The 12705-nt window shown below is 41.1% G+C and overlaps 1 protein-coding gene across 1 annotated transcript in view; it reads left to right on the top strand.

Annotated features, from left to right (window-relative positions):
• pals1a (protein associated with LIN7 1, MAGUK p55 family member a) overlaps positions 1–12705 on the top strand; it is a 38233-nt gene that overhangs the window by 21361 nt on the left and 4167 nt on the right. Inside the window, exons 2-14 of the mRNA XM_061082281.1 lie at positions 1622–1947; positions 2888–3065; positions 3630–3730; positions 5116–5223; positions 7422–7499; positions 7594–7734; positions 8737–8898; positions 9588–9665; positions 9884–10067; positions 10291–10362; positions 11172–11243; positions 11392–11559; positions 11664–11753. Of these exons, the coding sequence (XP_060938264.1) occupies positions 1765–1947; positions 2888–3065; positions 3630–3730; positions 5116–5223; positions 7422–7499; positions 7594–7734; positions 8737–8898; positions 9588–9665; positions 9884–10067; positions 10291–10362; positions 11172–11243; positions 11392–11559; positions 11664–11753 (1615 nt within the window). The 5' untranslated portion in view covers positions 1622–1764. The remainder of the gene's footprint in view (positions 1–1621; positions 1948–2887; positions 3066–3629; positions 3731–5115; positions 5224–7421; positions 7500–7593; positions 7735–8736; positions 8899–9587; positions 9666–9883; positions 10068–10290; positions 10363–11171; positions 11244–11391; positions 11560–11663; positions 11754–12705) is intronic.

Raw genomic sequence — 12705 nt, 5'->3', positions numbered from 1 at the left:
CTCTGTTCTGCTGTCGTGTGTGCGTGCGTGCGTTTGTGTGTAACAGGAGCTAAGCCCTGCCTAAAACAGGCAGTGTACAGAACAGAGAAGATAGTGGGACCATAAGTGAAAGCAAAAAGCAGTAGACAGAGGGCTTTATGAAAGGCAATTGTTGATGTTCTAATCTTGTTAAACCAGAACAGTAATCTTGCATAATACTTTTCGCAAACTCTAGTCTGACTCTCCGACTCTCACTGCTGATGAGGGCTCTGGCCTCTGGGAGTTTTCTTCCAACAGTGGGTTGTGATACTGACTGGCTGACATGCTCAGTGTCTTTTGCTACGTACACCAGTCATCACTTTTTCAGGACACTCCAAATTGTTATGTTGGCTATGGCTAATGTTTGTATAATGCTGATCTGATGATTTTCTCCCCTGACAGCTCTCTGCTCTTCATGTTGTTGTTTTAAATCTCAGTCTTCACAGGTGAAACCAAAGGCTCAAACTGAAAGTAGACATGCAGACCTTTTAACGTTTGAAAAAGGTCTGCATGTTTGTTTCAATATTTGTATCCACTTCGAAAATGGGTGGATGGTGGGTGCTGTGTATTAAGTTTTTTAGCATGTCCAGATGTAGGAATGTCACGAGAACTGATACTTCGGGTACAAAGCCGATGCTGAAATTCGAAAACCGTCACAATACTCTTTTTTCCCCCTTTTTTCTTTTCTTTGTTTTTACAGTACCAAACTGTACGGCCCGCCGCTGCTTCAGGATCAGGGCAGACACACATTACATGTTCAGTGTCCCTGCACTGTGCTGGATTACCCTGCCGCCTATCCTCCCTCCTCACTCCCCCGCTGACCTGCACTTACTTTACACGTTAACAATAAACACCAACACTAATCAATTGTATGGCCACGTACAGTCCTGGAGTTTAATTTATGTTTGTTTGATTCTCTCTAGAGTTTATAAGATTTGTAACGCATAAAAAAAAAAGTCCAACACACAAACAGCTCGAGGCGTTACTTGACGTGCACAGCCAGCAGATCAGGGTTAAAGGGATAGTTCACCCAAAAATGAAAATCCAGTCATTATCTACTCACCACTTGGCCGACGGTGTGTTTGAGTCCAGAAAACACTTTTTTAGTTTCCCGGGTAATCAGCATTGCAGCCAAACCCAAATCCATTGCTGGTTGATGATGCTTCTGAGATGTGACCAATGAAAAATAAAAATAAAATATCTCCTGGTGAAAAAGCGATGTCATACACATAGAAGATACCGACAAAGATGTGAAGAGACTTTGTGGTGATAGAGCCGACACCGGTGACTATGTTTTCAAGAAAAGTGACAAATTAATACGTCATCTCCTGCCTCTGCCGGCTGGCTACACCACCTCTCGTCTGAATTATAAGGAGGATTTGATGCTGTTGTGAATGTGTCTGTGAAGAGAACCTACCGCTGAGTTGTGCGTGTGTGAAAGGCAAACTGCGGGTAAATGCCGAAGCCAATTCTTTGGATTTTACCCACAGGTCATGTCTGAAAACAGCTTATGTGAATGCCTCTTGCATGTTTTGGAGGAATATTGAGCTGCAGTACAGCACCAGTCATACTATATTAATGACATCAATTTCTTTATCCACAGGTAACGGTATCATGGCTGCCCTGTTTACCGAGCTTCCCTCCTAGACTTCCTTCATCTCTACACCCACACATACATAAACCTCCCTGTAAACCACACAAACACACTCACTATTGAGTTGTGGTGTGTGTGAGTATATGTGAAGGATGACAACCTCCCATCTGAACGGCCATGTTGCTGGGGAGGGAGGGGGAGGAGGAGCAGGGGATGAAGAGCTGAGGGGAGGACAGCAGCACAGAGAGATGGCTGTCGACTGTCCGGGAGAGCTGGGGGGTCGGATGCTACCGCTCCGACGTTCTGCACAGCTGGAGAGGATACGACAACATCAGGTGCGCACACATGAACACACACACACTTGTTAATTCATTCATCAATAACTTTACTTAAACTTACTTGAAGTAGCTGCTAACATAAAAGTCAAGAATATTTATACAATACATTTTAAAAAAAATTCAAGGTTGATCAAATTACTCTACAGGAAAAATAGTATGGAAACACACAGAGAACAAATGAAAGCTCGGTGTTCCACGTTCCCAGTCACTGGCCGGTGATCACATAGTCTGCATATGTTTGCACAAAATTATTTCAAGAGTTTTAAGCAGTAGGGGAATGTAACTAAGTACATTTCCTCAAGTACTGTAATTAAGTACCACTCTGAGGCCCTTATTGTTTCTATTGCATTGTCATTTTACACTTCCACTGCACTAGATTTTTTTTTTACAATTGTATAAAATATGATGGCTTGTTATACATTAATCTAACTGAATGTTACATGTGTATCAGCACTTCGGCAATGTACCAGACAGGACACAGCAAAATAGATGTGAAATAATTAGAGAGTAAGGATAATAATCACTGAGCGTGCTCATAATGTTCATCTCTGATATTTGATGGATAGTTGATGTAGACTTTATTTGTACTTCTAGGACCGGCCTGCTTATTGGAGCAGTTTTAGTAGTTTTTTTGTCATTGTCTGGACAAACAAATTTTGTAAAACAAAGGTCGTGTGAATGGAAATTTTAGACAATTTAACAGGGTGGAAAATATCAGTACAAAAACATGTCTGCAGGGTCTTTCAATTATCTGTATCTCTTTCTGCAGGTATCAGCTGCCTAATGAATAATGATGCACAATTAATTAATACAATAGGCAGTTAAACGTGTATGGTGTGCCGTCATACAAGATCGGATTAAGAGACCTAAAAAATGTACAATGACTGATTCCTGATTTGTGTTTATTTACCTGTCTGTGTGTGCGCGTGTGTTTTAGGAGGACCTTCGGCGTCGTAGAGAGGAGGAGGGTCGGCAGCTGGACCTGAACGCCTCACTCAGGCTCAGGAAGCTCTCCCAGAATCCCCACATCGGCATAGACAACCCTACATTCCTGGAAGACGCATACATACCGCAGCAGACATTGCTCAGCAGCCAGCACGCACATGCACTGCTAGGTAACACACACACACACAGAGCCCAGAGCAGGTCATTTCAATAAAGGTCTCAGAAGAAAAAGGAAAGAATAAAGATGAAAGAGGTGTTAGAAAGATCATTTTAAGTTGTAAAAAACAGGCATATGGAGAAGAGGTAAAAAAGGAAGGGATGGTGAAAGTAAAGGATGGAAGGAGAAAGTTAGGAGTGGAAGGAATGTAAAGGAGACATGTCTGCTGTCAGGGAGGAAATTCCTCCGGGAGGGAGAGAGGGACCGGATAGGCTCTTGAGGGCAACTTAATTAAAACTGTGCCAGGGGTGGTGATGTTTACACAATCACTTAATCACACAAACACTGTAGAACGTCAGTCTTCACTGAACAATGAAATGAAAAGCACACACACACACACAAACGCATACACAAACTTAAGACATTAATCTGAAGGCAGGACAACATCGTCCTCTGGTCATAAATAAAACATCTGATTTAGATTGTTTTCTTAGTTTTCTCTTTGTGCTTGATCTATCAACATCCTGGTTTGTGAATCTATCCAAGTGTGTTTGATGTGATTGTGTGTTTGTTGCAGAGTTGGAGGAGTTGTTGCTGTCACTGAAGCAGGTCCGAGGCTGCCTGTCCGACCAGCAGAGTCAGAATGACATAGAGCTGGTACTTGCACTACTAAACAAGGTAATAAAAAGGGAATTAGAGGAAAAGAGCCTCGGGTAAATATGTAATTGTGGTATTTTTCAATACTTACTGACCTCAGAGGTAAAGGAGAGTTACAAAGATGGAGCCATGTCGTCACTGCTGTCTGATTGGGAATGTGCATGGCAATGAGGGCCTTACAAGCTTCCTACCCCTGGGATGAAGGCTGCATTTATGGAGGAAGGTGGAGACCACAGTTAGAAAATCCCTTTAGTTTTGGTCTGTCCTTTAGAGCAAGTTTAAAACTTTCCTAAATGTTATGTTTTTCAGTATTTCCTTGTGTACATTGTAACATTTGTAAGGGTAAAAAATCTGGTGTTTTTCCAGGAACTTTTTGGGAGCTCTGAAACCAAGACTATAGTTTTGTTTTCAAAAGAATCTTTTAAAATCTCCGATGCTGCAAAACCTCTGGGTAGAATTCGCACTACTGAATATTACTGAGATGGACAATTATAGACATCTCTATTTTTCAGGGTTTTAGTGGCCGATTGATTACTAACAGTGCAGATATGACAGCTGTAAAATGCTTTTGAGATTAATACAATTTACAAAGTGAAGTCATTTGACTGGATTGCCCTATCAAATGCATGTAAGTTTAGTAGACTACCCACTATCGATAATGGACATGTCCCCTTGTGTTTCCTAAGGAACAGTTTTATTCCCATACTGTGTTAATCCCACTTTTAACTAGATGATGTGATGCACAATTATGTCATTTGTATAATAAATTAAGAAGAATTAATGATCCCTCGATATCATTTTGTTGTTCCAGTGGGAATTGGAGATCTGGAAAATATATATAATTCAGTTGTATCTTCTGAATAAGTAAGAGAACTGGCAGCATTTATTTGTCTAGCTAGTTCATTATTAAATATTCATTTTTTTTCTGTATGAAGTGTAAATTATCAAAATAAGGGGTTAGGGTCAAAACCACCTCTGAAAAATATTTAATGAATATTTTACAAACTGAAGCACTTCAGTTTTATCATTGAATATTTTTCCATTCAATAACCTCACTTATACAACTTGTACTTCGAGGTTTGTTTGGGGGCTGAAGTCCGTCCTAGCTGAAATTGGGCAAGAGGTGGGGTACACCACAATTAAAATTTTAAAACATGGGTTAACCTGCTCAAAGTAGGCGACTGACTACTATCCCATTGTCAGTGGGGGAAGTTGCTCAGAACCTTCTTGCTGTGAGGCATCAGTGCTAATCACTGTACATATGTGACACCCCAGTCAGTTTTATTTATATTTATATGCAGAAACAAATGATTCAAGGTTTCACAGAGTATTATACTTTACTAAGAAATAATTTCAAGTGGATTCTGACAGAGCATCCTGCTCTTTTTTCTTGTTTTATCCTTTAGTCTGACTTCCAGTCAGCGCTGAAGATCCACAATGCTGTGGCCACCAGCATGCAGCGACCCTCTCCTCCATACCCCCACACACACCAGGCACTTCAGCTGGCCATGGAGGTAACACACAGTTCTCCAAATCTAATTAATTTGAAATTATTGTTTATTTAATCACGTGTTGATCCTTCTTGCATCATCTGACACACACACACACACACACACACACACACACACACACACACACACACACACACACACACACACACACACACACACACACACACACACACACACACACACACACACACACACACACACACACACACACACACACACACACACACACAGAGTCAGTGAGTGTATAATAATGGGGTTTGAGACAAAGCAGCTCTGTTCCACATCAATTAGAAACACTAGTGCTCATAATAGGTGTTCATACAAAGACACATGTTTTGCATGTACACACTCAGCCAAACTCTCCTGTTAACTTATCATGTTTTTAACAGCCTGTGTAACTATTTATAATGTCAGTTTCAGCTCAAACTATCTGTTTAGTTGTTGGAACGAGCAAAGTGAATGTTGAGTTATTCTATCAGCCAGATGACAGCGTGTTGATCATAACAAGTTCAAGTGAAGCCAATACTCAGTCTGCTTATACTGTCAGTGCTGTAATTATGTTTCTGCTCCAGTGTTGAGCCGGCCGGCTGGTAGAGCTATTCATGGCTCATTTCAGTGGAATCTCATTAACGACCAACACATTAGTTCTGCTCTGTGTTGGCATCCCCTGCCCTGCATTTGGCTGCAAATAAGAAAAGTGAAAAAAATGAAAAGTTCACACTTTATTTGGAGAAACACAGTCATTGTTCATAAAGTTGAAGAGAAATATTAAAAAATAAAAACTGCCACAGTGAGTAACTCAAAAACAAGAACTAAAAACAACTTTTGTTTAGATCTATTCAGCACTGCTCAAAGAAATTAAAGGAACACTTAATGGTCACAGTAAAACAACAAGTCATTTCGACTTCAGGATTATCAATTTGTCCATTTAGGAAGCACAAGTGATTGTAAATACATGTTGGTGCAAATGAAAGTGACAACAGGTGCAATGGAGAGGCAAAAGCAAGACAGCAACAGAAAGGGAGCAGTTGTATATGTGATGGCCACAGACATTTGCTCTCTCCTCATCCTTCCTGGCTGATTCTTCTCTAGTTCTCTAGTGGTCTGCTAGTAGTCACTACCTGTAGCATGAGGCGCTCCCTGCAGTCCAATCAGGTAGCACATATAGTCTAGCTCCTCCAGGATGAAAATCCAAACATGCAGGAGCAAGAAGGTTTGTTGTGTCTCCCAGCACAGTCTCAAGCTCGTGGAGGAGATAGAGGGGGACTGGGCGTTACATGAGGAGAGCTTGACAGAGCCGTAGAAGAGCATCAACCCATCAGCAGGACCGGTATGACCAAACTGTCAGGCAGGTCCTGGATGACGAATGCATTGATGCCTTTGACTGGCCCTCACATTCCCCTGACCTAAATATAATTAAGTACCTATGGGACAAAATGTATCTGTGTATCTGAAGCCACCAAGTACCGCCACAGACTGTCCAGGAGCTCACTGATGATCCAGGTCTGGGAGGAGATCCCCCAGGACACCATCCACCGTCTCATCAGGAGCATGCACAGACATTGTTAGCAGAGCATACAGGCACGCAGAGGCCATACACACTTCTGAGTCACATAATGAGTTGCCTCGATGAAATTCACACAAGTTGGATCAGCCTCAATTTTTTACTTGGATTTTTGTTGAGGTTTTGAAACATGCCCTTAATGGGTTGATGATTGACTATTGCTATGTAATTTTGTTCACAACAAATTATTCAATGTAGATCAGTAAATATCTTTAACTTGAAAAATCCATTGATCAAGATCTGATGAGTGATTTTAAGTGTTCACTTAATTTTTTTAGCAGTCGATAAGACCAGGGTCAGAATGACCTTTAAATCCTTTCTCAAATTAAACTTGAGTTACGTTGCATACATTGTACACACATTTCACTGATTGTTTTCTCTCGAATCAGGCACATTGTCGTACTTAAAAAATGATTAAATGTTAGACAATGTATCCTTTAGAACCTAATTCTGGCCATGTTTCATAAAGTGTTTACTTCATCCTAGCTGTCAAACAAGTTTGGAACTTCTTGTGTCTTTGCTTACTGTCTTCTCTCTTGTGTATCTTGGCTATGTAACTGTAAAAAGACTTCTACGGTGATTCTGAACTACTGCATAGCTATTATACGAATTAAAATTAGTGATGTTCTGTGATTAGGTAAGGGATCTCATCCAGTCAAGTCAGAACAAAGAGGGACTTGAACTCCACAGCCTGCTGTCAGACACACACATCCAGGTAGAGACTCACTCATACACATAGAGTCTGAAAGTAAAGAAAATAATCCCGTAGTGACTCTTTGTGGGTGTGTGTGTGTGTGTGTCTGTTGCAGTCATTGCTCCTGGCCCATGACAGCATAGCAGAGACGGAAATGCAGCCCGAAGCAGTGCCTGACGAGGGAGAAACACTGACCCAGTGGGGAGGAGAGACTGTCAAGATCGTTCGCATAGAGAAGGCCCAAGATATACCACTGGTAAGACACAGATACATTCAGCCTAATTAAAGTAACACACAGTTGTACAAAGAGCTGAACTCCCTCCACACTCCTAGTTCAGCTTGCGTTCCAATAACTGTCACTGGGGAGCTCCAGCAATATTTCACATTAGAATGTGTTTACAGGTGTTGATGAGCATAGTTAACATCAGTATGTGCATCAGCATTTGCAGGCTTAACACTGCAAATATGACAATTTAAAAAGTTGCTCCTCGTCGCTGATTCAAGCTTGGGGCTGCAGGCTCCATTCAATGAAGGTAGCATAACACCGGAGCTCAGTTGCATTGTAGGTTATGTAGAAGTCATGATGTAACAAGAAAAAGGCATGAGTGAGGCCATGAAGTCGATTGAAGTGTTTCGTTTTATAATCATTGAAAAATTAAACAAAGCCTTTTAGTAAATAAATGTTCAGAGGTAGTGAACTTACGTCTGACTGAGAGGACGGATGATCTTTTGCTTATTCTAAAAAGATATTGGCTCATCCCCTGCCCTATCAATTTGTATGGCTCCTCTTAGGCTGTGATACTGCCTCTGTAGAACACTCATAATACAGTAGATGTCAGTCACATTAATATAGATTACACAGTAAATATTGTCATGCCATATTATTGATATGTTGCTTTGTTTGCATGCTCTCTAAAGCCATGACAAATTCTCTGCATTATTCAGTGCAGAGGCAGGAAGTGGCGCATTTACTCAGCTGCGGAGATCACGTGGTTTTCTTGACTACACAAAAACACCGGCGTCGGCTCTTATCACCACAAACTCTCTTGACTATCTTTGTCTGTGTCTTCTGCGAAATGTCACAGCTTTTTTAGTGCAGATATTTGTTTTGATTTCAGTGTTTTTTTCTCAGTTTTGCGTCTGTCATTCGTTAGAAGCGTTAACTTGTCCAGTTCTTCATGTTATAAACAATAGTGTACATCTAATTAATAAACTTGTGTGTTTTCGCTCTTCTCTGTATTCCCCTGTGTGTCTGTAGGGAGCGACTGTTCGTAATGAAATGGACAGTGTGGTGATTAGTCGCATTGTTCGCGGCGGAGCGGCTGAGCGGAGTGGACTGTTATCAGAGGGAGATGAAATCTTGGAGATCAACAGCATTGAGATAAGAGGGAAAGATGTCAACCAAGTCTTTGACATTCTCGTAAGTATATTCTCAACTGCGAATATTTGTGTAGTGATTATATTATTCTCTTAATTCCTGAAAGAGCTGCTCGGGGCCTCCACAGTGTTGTATAGGGGGTGAGAGGTGTTGTCCATGATGGAGTTCAACTTCGTTAACATCCTCCTCTCACCTACTTCCTCAGTGAAATCCAGAGGGCAGTCCAGGACTGAGCTGGCTCTCCTCACCACTTTATTTAGTCTTTTCCGTCCCTCACAGTGCATCCACACCCCTGGCAGACAATGGCGAAGAACACATCGTTAAAATAACCTCCCCCCTTTTACATGTAGTCCTTCCCATCCCTCCCACTACCAACAATAACAGATTCATTCAGGAAGGACATGGATGCAGCACTTTTCTCATCAACACCAACTAGAGAAATACGATTTTTAAGACAAGCATTTCGACCAGCCAAAAAATGGGAGGTCGAAATTTTACTATCCAACAGTTCACATCAGATTGGGTGTCTAGAAAGGCACAGTGTAAACTATATTGTTATTCTTTATTATTTACAAAGTGAATGATTGCAGTCTTTAATTATACTTTGATTGAATGTGATACAAATGTAAGATATCCATAATTTGAATAATCAGAAATGGTAGCCTAAATGATAAATAACAAGTTCACTTTTCTCTCCTGTGTGTGTGTGTGTCTGTGTTTGTGTTTTTCAGGCGGACATGCATGGCCTACTGACCTTTGTGCTGATTCCCAGCAATCAGAGCAAACCTCCTCCTGTCAAAGAGACAATTGTGAGTGCTCAACATAAATGGTGGTTTAATCTGGAAGAAACAATGTTTGTTATCTGTTCTTCCACCAGACTGACTAATGACCAGTTACCTTAGGTTAGCAAATGCTGATTTATTTGAAGTATTCTGATATAAGACTGCAGACTTTAAAATATCTCCATCTCTACTGTTAGAAACGTCTCATAAATCAGTTTTCCTGGTCTCTTCTTTCTCTTATCCAGGTTCATGTGAAGGCTCATTTTGACTACGATCCCTCAGATGACCCTTATGTGCCGTGCAGAGAGTTGGGCTTGTCTTTCCAGAAAGGAGACATTCTTCACATCATCAGTCAGTCAGACCCCAACTGGTGGCAGGCTTACAGGGACGGAGATGAGGATAACCAGCCACTGGCTGGACTGGTACCAGGTACTACTGTCTTTCTGTGCCTGGAGTCTTTTAGGGGTTTCTTCTTTTAAATATCTTGTGGTTTTGGTGGAGCATGGGCAGAATGCTTAGTCAGACTCTTGCTGGTAAATACACAGGGCTGTTGGTTGTTAGCTGAAAACACTGTATAAACTTGCGTCTACTCTGCATTATATTATATGACGGCTGGTTTTTTTTTGCTCATATTCTCTTCTGTTTTCCACAGGGAAGAGTTTTCAGCAGCAGAGAGAAGCCATGAAACAAACCATAGAAGAAGACAATGAGCCTGAGAAGCCTGGTCAGTTCCTCCATTATCCACAAATGTAACCCTGTAACAGTAAATAACCTTTAAAGTTCAGAATTTTATCTAAGCTTTCATTTTACATTGCTAATAACTACATTGCCACAAAATATGAGACAGGAAATTGAGGGAGCTACTTTTCATCCAGTGTCCACTTTCACCAAAGTATATTACTCAATTTATATGTGTGTGTGTGTGTGTGTGTGTGTGTGTGTGTGTGTGTGTGTGTGTGTGTGTGTGTGTGTGTGTGTGTGTGTGTGTGTGTGTGTGTGTGTGTGTGTGTGTGTGTGTGTGTGTGTGTGTGTGTGTGTGTGTGTGTGTGTGTGTGTGTGTGTCACTGACAAACTTGTCAACTTGAAAAAATTAGATTCCAGAGTTCTTAGTGAGAAGGGCTTACAATGGTGTCAATGTGTTGTAAACAAAAACATGTGATCTCAGCAACAGCATTTATACATTACGCCCAGCCTCTGCCTGCTGTGCCATCCCTCACATAAATGCTCCAGTGATTTCTGTGTTGTGGACACGTCTAAGCAGAGAATCTCCTGATGTGTGCTTCATGTGTGAGCGGTAAACTCTGGAGAAAGTCCAGACCCAATTGTGCCGACATTCTCCAGAGTTCATGTCGGAAAACTGCTTATGTATTTCAAAAGAGTGAATGGGCCTCATAGTATTTTTGTAGTAATGAAAGGAGAACCACGCTATATAAAGGTAATACGTGTACCCTTTCCCTTCCATATAAGAAATGATTGATGGAGTCAATCACTTGCAGTTTGAAAGTGAGTTTTAAGATGTGTTTATGTTCACAGGGAAGCTGTGGTGTGCAAAGAAGAACAAGAGGAAGAGAAAGAAGCCGTTGTACAACACTCACAAGAATGATGGTGAGACCATTCCGTCGGTGTGTCTATTAAATCCTAAGCTTAAAGATATAATAAGTAACAGTTCCTTGTCTAAAAATGACTAAAGCTATTCTAGACCCATTTTGGAGCAAATTATTACTTGCTTACTCTGTCCTAATCATTGGTCCAGATTTTGATAACGAGGAGATTCTCACCTATGAGGAGATGGCTCTGTACCACCAGCCAGCCAATAGGAAGCGGCCTATTGCACTGATCGGTCCAACCAGCTGTGGACAGGGAGAACTTAGGCAGAGACTCCTCAACAACCAACCAGAACGTTTTGCTGGAGCTGTACCTCGTAAGACTCTCTTACACCCACAAATGCACGCACATACAAGTGCACACACAATTCCATGTGTTTGTGGCTAAAAAATACTGTGTTTTTGTGCACACATGTAATAGACACCACGAGAAGCCGTAGAGAAGGAGAGCTGGGTGGTCGAGATTACCACTTTGTGTCTCGTCAGACGTTTGAGGCAGAGCTGTCAGCTGGTAAGCTTTCAAGGGTTTTCTTTCCCATGTTGTGTCTCGGTCCGTGTCAGGCATTTCTTTTTTTGTATATTTTTTTTTCCTCCAGCAGAAGTTAATTATATTTTACTCAGAGCTACCAAAACTGAGAAGTTTGCAGATGCTACTGGCAGATTGAAAACTCTGGGACTGCACAAACGGAGATGTTTGGAAATGATGGCGTAGACCAGACATGGGCAAAGTACGGCCCGTTGGGCTTTTTAATCCGGGCCGCCGAACTTGTCCAAATAATTAAAAAAAATTAAAATTAAAAATTAAAAAAAATTGAATTTTTTTTTTTTTTTTTTTTTGAAACTAACAATTAAGTAGCACTTAAATGGCACATACTTATAGCACTCTGTAGTTTTGCTTTATTTTTTAAGAAGTCATACTTTCTTGATTCGTATTCGAAATGGCAAAGGCTAGCAAGCCCTTCTCTGAAGGCGAGTTTTTGTTAAATGGCTTTGCAAATAAGTGCTTTGCTACTTGGTAAAGGCCAAATCCTTTCATGTAATGATTTTTCCATGTCATTTATATTAGTTCACAAAAACACTCCATCAATCTGTTCCTGGCCCGGCCCCTCTGTCAAATTTTAGAACCCATTGTGGCCCGCGAGTCAAAATGTTTGCCCACCCCTGGCGTAGACACTCACAACTACTTGCTGATCGGGTCCCGACGTAACCTTCACTAATTTGTCGGACTCTTGTCATATGAAACCTTCTGGAAGAAAACAATTAACCACAAGCATTAGCCATGACTCTTAGTGTACAAAGGAACATGGATAATTAAAAAGCTCTTTTTGCAACTAACAACCAACTGCTTTCGGTTTTATACCGGCAGGGTCACGTCACGGCATGTCTGTATGGATGGGGATTGAAACTGATTAGAGCTGATGTATCCGTTCATGTTACAGATGTATTGTAAATAGCTAACATCA

This window comes from Limanda limanda, chromosome 12, assembly GCF_963576545.1.
Source record: "Limanda limanda chromosome 12, fLimLim1.1, whole genome shotgun sequence".
NCBI classification, from domain to species: Eukaryota; Metazoa; Chordata; class Actinopteri; order Pleuronectiformes; family Pleuronectidae; genus Limanda; species Limanda limanda.
Note: the sequence above shows the minus strand (reverse complement) of the source record. Positions and strands in the feature narration are given on the sequence as shown.